We start from the raw sequence: 17,233 nt of genomic DNA, 5'->3' as shown, positions 1-17,233 counted from the left end.
TAATTGTTATATTTTAAAGGGTGTTAAACAAACATAAATATAGTGGTATCTCGGGTTACATACACTTCAGGTTACAGACGCTTCAGATAACAGACTCTGCTAACCCAGAAATACTACCTCGGGTTAAGAACTTTGCTTCAGGATGAGAACAGAAATCGTGCTCCGGCGGTGCGGCAGCGGCAGGAGGCCCCATTAGCTAAAGTGGTGCTTCAGGTTAAGAACAGTTTCAGGTTAAGAACGGACCTCCAGAACGAATAAAGTACTTAACCCAAGGTACCACTGTAAATAAAGGGCAAACTATCTTATCTTCGGTGCAATCTTTTCAACCCGTTGCATTTCTGGGAGATACAGCATTCCCACAGCCTGAACATTTGTCACCGAGCTGTACTTCAGAGAGCAGGTTCCTCATCAAGGGCACAGTGCTCAATGCATAAGTGATGTGTATGCATAATGATCTAAACTCTTCTCGCGAGCAGGAAACAGACAGCTGTGTTCAGACAACTACCATCATTTGTCTGTGTTTCAAAACCAAACTTTGAATCATAAAGCCATAAAAAAACAGAAGGTAACCTCTTCCCAGACTGGTAAAAGTAGTGCATTTACAGAATGAAGAGTGGATGGCTAGATTAGTCAACATGAATTACAGAGCATTTTGCTTTGAATATAGTTCATTAGTTTGTTAGGATGTAATTGCCAACTTTCTCTGCAGATGAAGGGCAGTGTATGATTGCCTGTCAGTTCACAGTCTAGTGTGCAGCTGGCCTACACATGCAACGAGGTGGTAAACTCTTAAAGTCTAATCACATTTTAGGTTGGATCAATTTTCCCTGTAAATAGGCCTATGAGAAATGAAAGCTTCCATCTTGGTTCTGTGTTGAGAGGAAGAAACTCAGGACCTGAACAACTGACTGGATACTATGCAAACATTTCCTTTTTTTGCAGAAGTTGCTGAAGTTTCTTTGAACCCTGTGAGTATCTATCCAGACGCGTTTATTCAGGCAAATCTCTTATAAAGGCTATAGGTTTGCTTGTGATTGGGGGAGTAAAACAAGTACTCTTTGTTCTTGGTCATCGGCTACATCTTTGTTAGGAGATTTGCTGAAACAGAAGCTGTTATCGTATTGGTCCTTCTTACTATGGTATGGTATTTTATTGTAATATTGCATATGCTTTTAAGCTGATTTCATCAGACACTGTTGCCTTGGGAAACTATTGTATTTGTAAAGGCAGCTAACAAATTAAAAAAACCTAACACCTGAAACAGTCCTTGGCATAATTTCTTTACTGATCTAGTTTAAAACTCTATTCTTTGAATGGGGAAGACCAGACCATTTTTAATTCTAAACTTGCATATTTAAGTTTTGTTGCATCCCAATGTTTCTTTTGAGTTTTTAGTGTTAAAAAGTTTTTCCTTAAATATAATTCATCTGGCCCTTGACACAACCCATTAAAAAACCTATGCTGTTAGGCTTCATACTAGAAGTGAAACTACCTGACTAGCCATAGATCATAGAATTTCTAGTATGACCATTTTAGGAGGTTAGGAGTCTCAAGTAATAATTTTCCATACAAGGGCACATTCTCTACCTATACTCTTATCTAGTAACAGCTATACTCCCAAACAGAATAATTAGATTCAGTGAAGAATATCACAAGGAAAAGTGCCCCATGGGTATTATTTCACAAAGCCAATTGACTTGCCTCGTATTTTTCTTGTTCCTGAGGAGACTTTTAAATCCCTTATTGATAAGAAAATGCAGTTAATCTTCCATTCAATGGCCTTGTGTAAGGCCTACCATAAAAAATGAAAAAGCTATAAAGTCCGTGCTGTTTTATGTAACTTCCATGGGCTACTAAATGAAGGATGAAATTTTTGTACCATCCTTTCTGAAGGCAACTATAGTTTGCCAGGTTATTTATCTTGTATACTTGGAAAGACATTTAGCCTTCCATAATCTTCTAAAGAGCATCTGCAAACCATAATTTTCTACTTTGAAGTAGGTTTCTTAAGGAGGAAAAAAATGACACTTTTTCTCTGCCTTGATTCCAGGATTTAGGGTCTCTCCCCCCCCCAGTTTTGCTGTTGTTTTGGCTTTGTCTGTCACTAAACACACATAAAAGTTAGTGTCACACTACACAAGCATGTTTTTTTTATTAAAAAACCCCCCGTTTTGAGAGAAATACCAATGCACCATAATCTCCTTTGTACAGTAAACCTCACTTGAGTAACTGAGAGTTACCGCTTTGATAGGAACTATGATAAGCTCTCACTCTGCAAACCATGAAACAGCCAGACTCTAAATTACAATAAAATACTGTTCACCTCTCCACGAACCAAGAGAGATTAATGAGATACTGCTGATGGGAATATCTGTGCTACTAGAGGCATAACGGATCATAATCATTGTTCAAGTAGCCTCTAAAGGATGGACAGTAAAATGTCACAGATGGCTCCCAGAATGAAAGCTCAGCATTTCAACATACCCATAACCGAGACATCGTATTCTATCAGCAGAGTTGCTTCTTGCCCACATTGTTTGAGAATGCTCATGGCTTCGCTGTGTGATGTCCCGACCAGACGAATTCCATCAACGCTAAGCAACCTGTCACCAGGCTTTATTGTCCCCTCCCTGAAAGAAGATTAAAAGGACAGTCATTATTAATTTGATAAAATGCAATTTGGAGACAGTAGGCATATGCAAAGTGGTTCCCTAACACTCTCTTCTGACATTTGGTGCAGCTGCCTTTTCTCTTAATATCGATTATGACAGCAATACAGTTCAGGGATCACTAGCAAAAGGGGAATTGCTTTCATCCGAAAATCAGTGATGGAGAAATAGCAGCACATTGCTAAGTAACATGGACATTGTGAGGAAGTACAACAAATATTCCCTCCCACCCTCAAATAAACATGTGCCTATTCCAGTTAAGGCTCCACAACAGCACAAAAAAATATTTATCAGTATATAGGTTAGTAAAATATCACATTTGCCTGTGCATCTCTGACCATTAAATACCAGGCTAAGTATAAAAGTCTACCCTGGAATATCTGTTTTCATTTTTGGCACCTCCCAACAGGAAATGGGTTCCAGAATTGTGAATCGGTCTCAGGTCACCTTCAGGACGCAAAGTAAACTGCCCAAGGCATCCACATTGCTTTGTAGCCAATATCTGGAGGCATCTCCTGTAGCAAGATCTAGGTGGCCACAGCAATTTCCCTGTTGCCATGTGCAGAGGGCCAGAATAATATGATTACAGGAACATTTAGTACTTCCTGTTACTGTATAAGCCAGCCGTCCTCAACCTGGTTGGCGTTTTCAATATATTTTGGAGCACAATGTCAGACCCAGCCAACATGGCTAGTGGTCAGAGATGCTGGAAGCTGTAGTCCTCTCCAAAGTATCTAGAGGACACCAGGTTAGGCAAGCTATGAAACACTTTGTCATCCCTTCTAACATGTTGAATTGGGAGCAGTGGGAAGTATAAGTTTGCCCTTTGAATGTTTCATTGCCACACTATAAGAGTGCCCTTAGCCAATATCTGTGGCTGGTATGAAAGATAGCAATCTATAATATCAACCTGTCATAGTCAAAATTTTAAGCAGTGGTGAGGAACCTGGTGTCCTCCAGATATTATAGGACGACAGCATGCAGAGGTCATGACTGCTGGGCATGGTGGCTAGGGGTTGGAAGTTGGAGTCCAACAACATCTGAAGGGCCCCATCCCTGTTTTAGCAGGGGGAAGTTGTAAACAGTGAAGGCTCATTAACTTCACAGCCAATTTTCCACGTTCTTGATTTCCTCCCTTGCGAATTGAAAGAAAATTGACTAGTGTTTTTTTCTGGCATTGGTATGGACCACAACATGCTCTCAGCTATAAAAGAAGATGCAAGAAAGAGATTTCCCAAACTACTTGTCTTTCATAGTATTTGCCCCATTCCAAATGTGATGTGCATGCAGGCATAAAAAACAGGGGGAGGGGAGAGATTCCTCATCGACATCAATGAAGGATATGCTCTTAGCAAGCACAAAGGTGGCTTATGACTGAACAGAATGGCAAGTGAGCTAGAGCAATCACAAAGAATCACTGAATCATCTTGGTTGACTGCAAAAAAAGTTCTTCACCACAAAAATCAATGGCATTATTAAGAGATTTCAGATTTCTGCCCCCTCCAAAATGTTTACATGCACTAGAAGACCCTTAAGCTAAATTCCCACTCAACTAACAAAGCCCACTGGGTGATGTTTGGTCTACATCTCAGCCTAATATCACTCCCAGGATTCTTGTGAAAATAAAAAAGGGGGATGGGGATATGTGGTGCCTTGACCTCCCTAGAGAAAAGGCAGGATATAAATTATGTGATGGCAATGACAACTACTACTATTAAATATGTATTAAGTAAAGTACCAACAAAACCTGCAAGGAGTTAGGGTTTGGACATTAAAAAAAATTAATACAGAACCCTTCTTCCAAAAGTGAAAGAAAAAATCTTGAAATGAGTGGAAAAAAACACCTTATAGCTTAACAATAGGAAAGTTACAAGATAAACTAAATTTGCATACTGCAAAGTGTGTTCTATTCCTCTTGAAGCATTCAGAAATGATTAAACCCTACTTAACAAAACAAGCTGTCTCTCAATTAAAATTCATTCCATGTAGTCTTGTCCAATACCTATTATTACCAATACAAAAAAAATGTATAATTTATAAGGCACAATGGATAAGACGCGAATGTGTCTATTGTGCTTCCCAGATATATGTCTTAACTGGCACCTCCCACCAAACAATTTATACTTTAGCTTTTTGTATATCCTTTTCTCTTGTATATGTATGTGTGTGTCTACATGTTCTGCAGAAGACGAATTGTACCTGTCAGCAGGTCCTCCAGGTCTAACACATGTTATTACAACAGGACGAGATTTATTTCTGTCATCATGTGCTCCACCTAGGAAAAGAGAACGAAATTGCTATCTTCTTACTACTCCTTGTCACTTCCAAAGCAACCATCTTGAAAAATCTGCAGCAGACACTAACAGAAAACCCTCTTCCCGTCCCCAATAAACCGCCAAACTTTAAGGCCAGTGAAGTAACTCTGTGGTGTATCGTTAGTTCAAGATCCAGGGGGGCTGGTTGAACACAATCTAGCTCAGGTGAGCTGTGCCCAAATCCCACTGAAAGCAAAGGAATGGTACTTAGTGATGGCTAAATTCTCATATTAATTTCAAGCTAAAAAATTGGAGGAGGACAGTAAATACTGAAACCAATATACACAACATATGTAGGTCGGAAGTAGTTACCATACAGACAGCCCTTTCCTTTATGAGCCTGCCTGAATTCTGAGATCTACAAAAAGAGATACTTCTCGTATTCCTGCCAACATCTGAGGCAGGGATATGGGAGAGGGTCTTTTCATTGGGCGCATCCTGCTTTTAGAATTATAGGGGTGCGTGTCTTGATCTCTCTTCAGTATTCTTATTAGACAGGTGATCTCTCTCTGTTTATTTTATTTTATTTATTTCTGGAATTTCAAAACTGTTCTTCATCCATGTGGATCCCACAGTGGTTTACAAGCATTAAACACAATTAAAATGGTAAAACCTACAATGAAACAACCAAGATCTCTTTAAAAACCTGCACTTGGGAAAAAATAAAGCCACAGCAGTTAATAATAACCCGTACAACCTTGCACAATCCAAATAAATTCTGCAGAAGTCCTGAGTAAACAGATGTGTCTGGACTGTCTTCAAGGGTCGCCCCACATATAGAGCATATTACAGTAGACATGAAGTTACTTTCAATTTTTGGTGTTTTATTATTTTTTGGTATGGTACTGACTGGTGCTTACTTCTTCTGTTTATATGTTGCTACATAGTATTTTATTGCTTGTTGTGTTTTTATTCAGATTGTCAGACTGCCATGGCAGAAATGTGGAATAAAAATGAAAATAAACCTTTTTAAAAAACAAGGTTCAAGGAGTAAAATATTGGCACATGCTCACTTTACCTGCCTTAATCTAGATATTAGAACACAACCAACAGTAAGAACTGTGATTCTTAAAACTGTGTAGGACAAGGGACATCTTTACCAGCTCTGCTGTGGGACAAATAGGTGGAGAGAAAGGGGAATGGTAGACAGAATAGGCTTATAACAGACAGCAAGCTAGAAGAAAAAATGAAGTGTTTGGAAGAACTTACCTCTTATTACAAACCCAAAAGTGTTCCCTTCTTTATGTAAAGTAACTTCCACAGTTCTAAAAACGAGACCTGAACCCTGTACAGCTGAAAAATTAAAACAATTTTTCCAATTATACTATGTACAATAATACAAACATTTACAGTCATTAATGAAGTATTTCTAATATAATAAATTCATTCAGATTTAGATTTAGAAAAAAAACCCCTAAAATACAGGAACAACCAGCTTCTGAGAGGTTTCGACAGAGCCATGCTGACTGACACAATTTGAGACAGGTTTCTGTGTTTAAACAATGGTTTTAATAATCTTACTCCTCTGCCCTATAAGTATAAGCTTATAGAATTGTAAATCTTGGAAGAACTAAGGCTGTATTCAGCTCTTCAGGTGTTTTCTGATTGATTGATTGATTGATTGATTGATCTTTGAAATCAGTCTTGCTAGATATCAGAGAGCTTTAGAGTATATATATATATATATATATATATATATATATATATATATAACCTTCAGGATACTATTTATATCTTGTCAGCCTCAAAATATTCCTATAACCCAGAGTACTACACTTCCAATTCTACAGCCAAGAAGCTGCATCTGAGATGTCTGTCAGTATTGCTGAGCTAGCAATTGAACACAAGAGTCTTCATTTCTAATACCCTCTTATTCATAGACAAGACTGGTGTGTGGGGGTGTACCTGAGAGGGAAGGAGAAAGAGAATAGTAAAAAGAAGTATGGCATGACAAGGAACTGTGTCCTTTGTTGACCAGATACTGACAGTAATAGCTAGACACCAATCATTCTGTTTCATTACAAGATATACTTGTATAAGGTCAGAAATTCTGAAAACTTAAATGAACAGTTATGGTTGTAACTGTAATGCAGCGTGACAGACTCATTTTTCGATTCAGTGGACAAAAATCACACACATGCAACCTAACAGTGTAAACAGAGTTGTTACATTCAAAATATATGCATTTAACCTATGAAGTTCACCGTATGCTTAGTTGATAAAGTTAATCAGAGCCCCTAATTCAGATCACAAAGCTTAATTATTGACACCAAAGAACATCATAAACAGAGCACTGAAGTTCAGAATTGTTAATAAAAACATAAAATTTAATTCAACGACCAGGACCTAAAAACTAAATGTGTTCAATCAATTGAACACAATCCACCGCTGAGCAACAAGAACTGAACGTACCATTGATTTCAGAAATGGAGTGCTGGGTTGCACATCTAATTTTTATGTCTGGGATGCACTGAAATGACTATAGAAATAAAGCCATTTTATTTTCCTCTCTGTATGTATGACTGCACGTTTGTTTTGTACATATGAACAAGAAATAGAAGCCAACAAAGGGCTGTATGGACAAAGGATAAGAATGCATTTCAGATAAGGTCTGCCTTGCTTCCCAGTTGACCTGAGTGCAATGGGACAAAATAAACAGAAAATTTGTTTAGGGTGGGGGAATAAATCTACCCCACATCCCACACAATGAAATCACAGGGTGCAGTATTAGCTTCTGGTGTGAGTGCTTTTTCTTATTTCCACGTAAGTAAATGGCCAACATTCATTAATATACAGATGAGTAAAGTGCTGCTCTTTGGGGAGAATGTTGTGATGGGGTTAAACAACCTGAAGTTACCAACTCTTCCACAGCTTCTTTTATCCACACGTACCCTAACTCAGTCAGACAGATGGGCAATTTGCTAGCGACTGAGACGAGTGAAGCTAAAAATATAGTGATGGTCATGTTAGTAGAAACCAATGAGGCACCTGAAACTGGATCATGTGAAGAGAAAGAGTGGGAGCTGGGGAGAAAGCCCAATTTCAGCACCTGAAGGTGTCAAGTGTTCCAAACCATAGCATGTGGTGGCGCTGTGGTCTAAACCACTGAGCCTCTTGGGCTTGCCAATTGGAAGATCAGCAGTTTGAATCTCCGCACCAGAATGAACTCCCGTTGCTTCGTCTCAGCTCCTGCCAACCTAGCAGTTCTAAAGCACGCCAGTGCAAGTAAATAGATAGATACTGCTACGGCGGGAAAGGAAACGGCATTTCCCTGTGCTCTGGTTTCCGTCACGGTGTTCTGCTGCGCCAGAAACAGTTTAGTCATGCTGGCCACATGACCTGGAAAACTGTCTGTGGACAAACGCCGGCTCCCTTGGCCTGAAAGCGAGATGAGTGCCGCAACCCCAGTCGCCTTTGATTGGACTTAACCGTCCATAGGTCCTTTACCTTTTTTTTTTAACTATTTCAGTTTTGAAAAACCAGTAACAGTTGAACATCCCCATTACCCTCACTCATGTAAGAGTATTTTGCACACATAATTATCACAGTTTAGAGCTCATTACTTACAGACTGGTGGTAGCTCATACTCCACTTCTAATACAACTCGCTCGCCAACGTTTTTAAGCAAACTGATGATCTCATCATGGCGGAACTTTGTCAGGTTGATTCCATTCACAGATTTGATGTAGTCTCCCACATCCAGTTGGTCACTCCTGCAACACACATGCAACCACATCCATGCTAACATATTAAAGGAAATGGATGAGTTAATACATTCATAGAAAGATGGTATTTTAAATCACATTTTAGAATAACGAATACTGGGGAGAATAAGTACCCATATAATTTATTAGCATTGTTCTGTAAGCATACAACAAGATGTTACATGGGCAAGTTGAACATCTGCTTTATTTTATTTTTTACTGTTTTATGCTGTAATTAGTAAACTAATTAAAAATAAAGGTGGGAAATGAACAACAAAAAAGAGAGCAACATTACTTTGAAATGTGCTGGGTAAGACCTGCAATGTTTACAAGTTAAAATATGACTGTATTTTGCTTTGAATCTGGTGACCAATATCCCTTCTTTTTTGTACTGTTTCACATTATTCTTAATAAAAAATATATTATTTAGAATATACCGGCCCTGAGGTCTATGGGTATAGGGCAGTATACAAATTTAATAAAATATAATTATCTGAACACTAATTATCCAAATGGTAATATAGCATTATACTAGTCTATTCAGCATTTTTTAATTTATTTATGCAGTGCCATCACTGTGCAAGGAGATTTGCTGGCCACTACCCCCAGAGAACTAGGCCACTACCCCCAGAGAACTAGGAGCATAGGAAAATGCCCCATACCAGATCTAACTATTTGTACACAGCCCACTGTTGACTACAGAAATTGGCAGCAGCTCTCGAGGGTCTTAGGCTGCCATTTTTCACATCACCTCCTCCATTAAACCTTTTTTTTTTTTTTTTTGCTGCAGATACTAAGGACTGAAACAGGTTGCCCTTGCCTAGAGTGGCTGTATTCTACCTCAGAGCTATGCAGGGGCCGCAGAACCCATTTTGCCACTTGAGGCGAAACAGAAATTACTAACCTGCCCTGTTGCCACTGCCTGTGCCATGTTCTCCTCAAACAGTGGAGAAGCAACACTGGCATTGATGACAATTTCTGGAGAGATCTTACATGCTCCAAAGCTGGTGATGGGAGTGCTGATTTGGGGGCTTCTGCCACCTGAGCTGGTATCCCCCCCACCCTGCTTAATGGCTGCATGGGCCCTGTAGCTATGGTTCCTCTCTTATTTAGTCAAGTTTGATTTGAAATATAGTGCAGGAGTTTGGTATTAACTTGTTTCGGTCAGATTTAGACCTTGCCAATTAGACAAGTTAGCTCAAATACAACCCACATAGCTCTTTGTTTTACTTTATAAACAGTTGCTATCCAGTTTCAGCCAACTGATAGCAGGAGGTCTTCTGCACAAGTCACTAACAATACAATGCTACACATTTCTGCTCAGAAGTAAGCAACATTGAATTAAATGGGGCCTACTCCCAGGAAGCTGTATAGGAGACTGGAACCTAAATGTCCTGTGTATATTTTAAAACCACATTCTTAACTTCGAAATAGGTCTCGAAGTTAATTATCAAATTCAAAGGAAATTAATTAGCTTGAAACGATCTTTGATATTTCAAGCATAAGCCACTCAAGGGAAGCAGGGGAGAAGATGGTGCTAAAAAAAAATATTGTTTCATTCTGTGTGTCTGTTCTGATATGCCAGCCTTAAGTTATCAGTAGACCTTTCTTATTTGTTATTGGGATTTTTTTTAAGGCTTTCACACAATGTTCTGCTTTTTGGTTTGAGAAGTATTTACCGAGCGGCAATTCCTCCTTGACGAAGGTTGGACACTCTTGGTTTACCATCCTTGTCAATTCCACCAGACACTGTGAGCCCCAAAGTTGTGCCTTCTTTCTTCATTAATTCAACTAGTGTTGAGCCCTTGAATTCCTCTGTTGAAAGAAAACGATTAGCATTTTAGAACTTTAAACAGTATAAAATATTTTAGTATTTAATTTTAATTTACAGAAAAGCTGTAATTCCAGAAATATTTGGGTTTTTTTTTTTGGATTACTGTTGGTTCAGTAGCTGAGAACATATTTACTAACCCTTGGTGTTACCAGTGGCGAAGTAGGCTATTGCCCATGAAAGCTCATGCTGTCATACGTTTGTTAAGTCTTCATATTGCCACAAGGCTCTTTGTTATATCTGGCTTTGAATACTTTTTTTAAAAAAATAAAAAGAACACTTTAGGTTTCTCCTACAATAAAGAGGCATATAAATAAGGCATATAAATTTTATGAAATAAAAGAAAAGCTAAGGTTGAGCTTAAAATGATTTAGCACTCAGAACCAAATCAGGTATCAGTCATTTCCCCAAAGTTTGCGGTGAAGAAATTATCTTATACCTTAAGGTCACACGCCAACAAAGAACTAAGTGTGCTTAAGTGCATAGCACTCTTGACATAAATGATAACCATCTCAGAGAGCTTATTTAGGTAATGATTTGTTTCGCTAAGTTCTTGCATAATAAAATGACTGCGGCTGACTTTTGAACCTTAGCACTTAAATCTGAAAAACCCATTTATGCTTAATAACATATAAAGTTAGGAATACTAATTTGCCCCTCCTTCCCCTTTTCACATCCTGCCGACCTAGCAGTTCGAAAGCACATCAAAGTGCAAGTAGATAAATAGGTACCACTCCAGCGGGAAGGTAAACGGCGTTTCTGTGCGCTGCTCTGGTTCGCCAGAAGCAGCTTAGTCATGCTGGCCACATGACCCGGAAGCGGTACGCCGGCTCCCTCGGCCAATAAAGCGAGATGAGTGCCACAACCCCAGAGTCGGCCACAATTGGACCTAATGGTCAGGCGTCCCTTTACCTTTACCCCTTTTCACATGTGCTAAATGAAGTATAGTGACATTTTGTGCCTTAAGTACAACCCATAGATGTCTACCCAGATGCACATTCAACTGAGTCCAGCAAACCTATCTCGTGTAAGTGTGAACAGCATTGCAGCCAGGTATTGAGACAACAAACACTTTGGGTAAGTCCATTATGGATCAAGTTGGACACTGTATTTGGGGGCCAGGTAGGAATTTTCCATTTGGCATTGGCCATCTGGTTTCCACCTACCTCACAGCAATAATCACAACTCTGTAAGGTAGTTGGCATTGGGTGAGTCTATATCTTGACTGAAGGGGAGAGTGTAGCTTCTGCCTTCTCCTTGTGGGAAGACAATATCTACACCTGGGCAAATTAGCAACACCTGTATGGAAGCATTCCTTTGACCATATGCTGCTGCCAGTGGCGTACCATGGGGGGTGCAGGGGGGGCCGGCCGCACCGGGCGCAACATCTGGGGGTTAGGGTTAGGGGGCGCAAATTCATGGGTTAGGGGGCGCAAATTACTTGCCTTGCCCCGGGTGCTGACAACCCACGCTATGCCACTGGCTACTGCTGTAACATACGGAAGGCAAACTATTGAGGCTAAGAAGCAGAGGAAGGGGAATTTGTAACCAATTTTTTTAAAAAAAGGAATTAGGACAAAATGTGGCGGCATGGCTACAAATCAGCACAAAAGGCAAGGGGAGAGGAATCTAGGTCTACAAGAAGCCTCAGAACCAAAGATGCTGAGAATGACACATTCAGGTATCGCAAACAGGTCACCGACAACAGAATTGTTAACTTTGACAGAGTTTCTTTGGAAAGAATAAGTCAGGATTAAGGGGCGTGGGGGACACAGGATGACATTTTGACGATGACATAATTGTGTGGTAGCTGCAAAAATTGTCCATACATGAGCAGAACTGATTCCATAATGAATACATCTCAGAGCACTGTAAAACAAGCAAATCCTGTCTTCAGCCCTGATTATCGTGAATGAGCCTTTCTTAATTTCAGATGCTGTGCCAACTCTGCTTTGCTCGGCTTAATTTACACACACAAAAACCCTATGGTTTTGCATAGCCTGGCACTTGATAAGACCCAAACAATAAGATGTTATTTTCCTTAGGGAGCTGGAGTGCTCTCTTCAGGGCTTTGACATATAATACACTTTAGCTAACTAGAGGGGAAAGGGAAAAGTTCTGTTGCATTTTTAATTTGGGGGCAGGGTGTGTATGTGTGTGTGTGTGTGTGTGATTGTGTCACCTCAGTAAGTCGAGCAGTTTTGTAAAAACACACTACAGCAAGTAGAGAGAAAGCACCTTATCTCACACCTGTCTCTTCTGCATTTTTCTGTTATATAGAAACCTGCCCTTATTATTGGGTTGCACCCAACTAAGCCATGGGAGAGAAGCAATGACAAACCTAGACAGCATCTTAAAAAGAGACATCACCTTGCCAACATAGGTCCATATAGTTAAAGCTATGGTTTTCCCAGTAGTGATGTATGGAAGTGAGAGCTGGACCATAAAGAAGGCTGATCGCCGAAGAATTGATGCTTTTGAACCATGGTGCTGGAGGAGACTCTTGAGAGTCCCATGGACTGCAAGAAGATCAAACCTATTTATTCTGAAGGAAATCAGCCCTGAATGCTCACTGAAAGGACAGATCGTGACGCTGAGGCTCCAATACTTTGGCCACCTCATGAGAAGAGAGGACTCCCTGGAAAAGACCCTGATGTTGGGAAAGATGGAGGGCACAAGGAGAAGGGGACGACAGAGGACGAGATGGTTGGACAGTGTTCCCAAAGCTACGAGTTTGACCAAACTACGGGAGGCAGTGGAAGACAGGAGTGCCTGGCGTGCTCTGGTCCATGAGGTCACGAAGAGTCGGACATGACTAAATGACTAAACAACAACAAAGCCATACTCAGAGTAGATCCACTGGAATTAATAGACATGGCTCACTTAGGGCCATTAGTTTCAATTGGTCTACTCTTAGTATGACTAATTTGAGTGCAACCCCTTGCATTGTTGTTTATAAATTCAGATGCTGTGGCAACAATTCTCTGTTCTGCTCATCGTTTACTTTCTGCACATCTTTGTTGACCCAAACCACTCTGAGAACTCTCATATGTAATCAATTGAAAGGCTTCAGTATAAAGCGAGGAGTCCTTGAAAATGTTTGCACGTAACGTGGCTGAACTCCATTTGAACAGCATGCAGCAACCTTCCATTTATACCAGGTAATTCAATTTTCTGATTTTTTAAGAAGTTGCGGGCTTTAAAATCAGAGCTAATGCCTTTGTTCCTATATTTCCCCCACCCCCAGGTAAATATCACTTGAGAGGACATATATAGAAATGCTTGTTAGCTCAATTATCAGGTCACAATATACTCATTCATTTCAGACTCAGGTTGGACAAAGAGAGAACACAGAACAAAGAGAGACTAATATCCAAGTAAATAATAATAGTAGTTTTTGTTGTTCTGCATAAAGCATAACACTTTCTTGAAAAATGAGTGATACAATTCGTGCACAGAAAAGGGTTTGCAACAAAACATTTCAAGAGACCTAGAACAGAACAAAGGAGCAAAAAGGAGCTTTAAAATAATTCATAAGGTGTTTTCTTGCAAGGCATACTCAATATAAACATATTCTAGTCTAGCGATAAAACAAGTGAAGAATGATTCCTAAACAAACAGCTATAACTTTATCTTTCCAATTAAAAAACAAAATAGAAAATATACAGACAATGGCTGGAAGCACTGGGAGAAGTCTTACATTTAGGATTTTTAAAGCACAGATAATATCCCATCAATTGAAGCTTGATATTTTCTCAAAGTCAATTGAGAACGGTGACTGGGATTTTTAATCTCCTCCAAATTCAAAGATTTAAATAAACAGTGCATCACATTTTGAATTGGAATCCACATCTAAGATCCCTACCATTAAAGGATTCAGATGAAGGTTGCTTCAAGACTAAAATAAGACAAGAAACTTGAAAGCAAAATGGTAGTTTACATTAGAATGTGCACCCCAGAAATGCTAAACATTTTTGGCCCTTTCTGTACTATACATTTAAAGCAGTATGATTTAACTTTAAGCAGTCATGGCTTCCTCTGAAGACCTCTATCCCCCTCATGAAGCTACAATTCCCAGAGTACATTAGGGAAAACGTGTTCTCCCTAAATGAGAGCATGTGTTGCGGTTGGGGAATACAGGCCACCCTGGTGCGACTGGGCAGGTTGGCTAACCCAGGCCTTTAAGTGGTTAATTGGGTTACTGGGGAGTTTTGTATGTTGCCATTTTGGAGGTGGGGTCAGAGCCTTTAAATACAGGTCGCCCATGGCTGGGCGTCCTCTTGGCCTTTTTGCACTGGATCACCCGCCCACCCTCCCTTTAAAAGGGGGGGCGCGGTTGGTTTGCTTGACCTTGCTATGCCTGTCATGGGGTCGTCCGTCTTCGTGCGGGGGACTTGTAGGAATTTTGCCACTTGGCTGATTGGCTGGTGCCATTTGGTTTTTGCCTACTGCGTAGCAAATCGTCACAACTTGTAAGGTTGGCGGTTAGGCATTGGTTAAAAAATTGGTTGGTGGAGGGGTAAGTGGCTACCCCTCCAATGGTGGTGCGGAAAAGGGAATTCCGTTAAAGGAATCCAGGGGCTTGCCATTCTTTTCGTCCTTGTCCCTGGAATCGGACTTGGGCCGTGCAAGCCCCACCGGAACATGAGGGTGAGAAATGAGGGGCTGTTGCCCAGCTTCATTTTCTCACCCAAGACTTGTTTCCCCACGCTGGCTTCCGCTGGAATCCGGAAGTCAGCTCTGTCCCTGGGCATGGACAGATAGTCATAACCAATGCCTAAGCAACCACTCACATTTTTGTATTGAATAAAGTTGTGGCCAAAATTGATGCCAAAAACCTTAAACAAAAATTAATGCGTGATGTGTGAATTTTTTGGTGGGGGTGGCATTGTGGGACTCAACACGCAAGAGGAATTTATTGTAGCACCATTCTGGGAATTGTTGCTCTGTGAGGGGAATAGGAAGCTCCTCACAACTCTCAGCATCCTTAACAAGCAACAGTTCTCAGGATTTGGAGGGGAGGGGAGTCATGGCTGAACAAGATGGCTTTAAATGTATATTGCAGATGGGGCCCTAGTTGCTAACAGTATTTTGCACCCAGAAAGATTTCCAATTTAAAAGCATTTGAGAAGAGGTGGAGAAATCTATAATTCAGGGCTTCCTGCACGTCTAACTTATACTTTTACTTTCCAATCATATTCTGTACTTTCCTCCTGAGGTTCTGCGTAAGCATAATGAGCTAATGGCAAGGAAGAATGAAGATGGACGTAGTCTTTTGCTTGCGCGTCAAGGCCACAATCCAGCCCCCTTGGGAAATAAAGACACAATGACACATGAGCGTCGGGCCGCGGTTTAAATAGGCCCCACAGCATTCCCTGCGCTCCCATTGGAGCACCTCCCTGGGGTGACCGGGGAGCCATACTCCATTGCGAAGCTGGACACCAGCGCTAAAGAGGGGGTGTCCTGCGGTCAGCGCACAATCCTCTGTTAAAAGGATCTGACATGTGCTAACTTCTTACACAGGACTGCTCATCACCAAATATTGCATTTTTGATTTCATAAAATTAGCCAAGAAATTGTAATGGTTATCAGATTAGGACACACACAAAAAGGAATTCTGAGCAATAGAGGAATAAGGGATATTTGCATTAAAAATATATTAACTTCTAAGAAAAAAGGTAGGATAGTAATATTTTTGGTGCTATTACACCCAGTTAATTCTAACCATCTGTCTGTAAAATATCAACTCAAAAGTACCGTACGCTTGTCAAAATTTTGACAGGTCTCAGTTAGGGACCACTGTCCCCTATTATCACCAATGGATCTCTTCCAGAACAGGATTTTAAAATTAATCGGAAGCATTAGCACTTGATTCTCTCTGAGCAGAGCTCTTGTTTGCATAATATATTGTTCTAACTGGTTGATTTTATCTGGAAAGAAAGGGAGGCACAGACTACTGTTGATAATAGCGTGGCAGCAATGAAAATTGTGTAGTCCAGGTTGAACATGCTGTACAGTAATGGAAAACACAGCTAATTTTGCTGTGGCTTTCAGAAGTTTTGGAGCAGGGTTTGATAGTGCCAAAACCCAAATATTCAGCCTCATATTCATTTCCCAAACTATCAGCAGTAATTCTGTCTGAACCTGCTTCTCTCATATATGGGGCTTGTCTCTTAAGATTGTATAATCCAATATACAAATGAAAGGCAGCATCTTCCTACATAGAGGCACTCATCCGAGAGTAGAAATATACTTCCATGCGTAAAAGACATTTTAGCAGAGAATAATTTGTAACAGTTCCTTCTTAGTCACCTGACAGTCACTGATGTACTTCTTTCCACTATCTTGCCGTATCTGCGATTGGAACCATTTTGAAACTTCTCTTCATTTTGATTTCCACTCTGCAGGAATAAGTCTTCTGATTCACTACTAGCTTGAGTATTGTGGGATAACCAGTCTCCTAATAACCAACATGCTTAGGTCTAATTAAAGCATGAAGGGTAGAGTAAGCTATTCTGCTAGAATTACCGGTACCTATGTCATTTCCTTTTACTTCGGGAGTAAATCGGTAATAAAGCCTATTGTTCACCCCAAGTCTACCTGAGAAACTCAACATGTGAAGAAGCTTGAGCTGCTCTCTCCAGATCAGTTACATGGCTCTCTTGAGTTCCTATACCAATAATTTAGGAACTTTCACTGCTTTGTAACTAAACT

The 17,233-nt window shown here is 40.2% G+C and overlaps 1 protein-coding gene across 19 annotated transcripts in view; it reads right to left on the bottom strand.

The window, feature by feature from the left end:
- The window catches only part of GRIP1 (glutamate receptor interacting protein 1), a 333,686-nt gene that overhangs the window by 55,983 nt on the left and 260,470 nt on the right, over window positions 1-17,233 (bottom strand). For all 19 annotated transcript variants that reach the window (XM_083699034.1, XM_083699037.1, XM_083699042.1 and 16 more), the window contains 5 exons: window positions 10,368-10,503; window positions 8,552-8,697; window positions 6,194-6,277; window positions 4,869-4,944; window positions 2,485-2,630 (listed from right to left, as the gene is read on the bottom strand). In XM_083699034.1, coding sequence (XP_083555160.1) covers window positions 2,485-2,630; window positions 4,869-4,944; window positions 6,194-6,277; window positions 8,552-8,697; window positions 10,368-10,503 — 588 coding nt within the window. The remainder of the gene's footprint in view (window positions 1-2,484; window positions 2,631-4,868; window positions 4,945-6,193; window positions 6,278-8,551; window positions 8,698-10,367; window positions 10,504-17,233) is intronic.

The sequence above is a fragment of the Podarcis gaigeae genome (genome assembly GCF_964106915.1).
Source record: "Podarcis gaigeae genome assembly, chromosome: 10".
NCBI lineage: Eukaryota > Metazoa > Chordata > Lepidosauria > Squamata > Lacertidae > Podarcis > Podarcis gaigeae.
The sequence above is the reverse complement of the archived record's forward strand: the minus strand, read 5'-3'. Positions and strand labels throughout refer to the sequence as shown.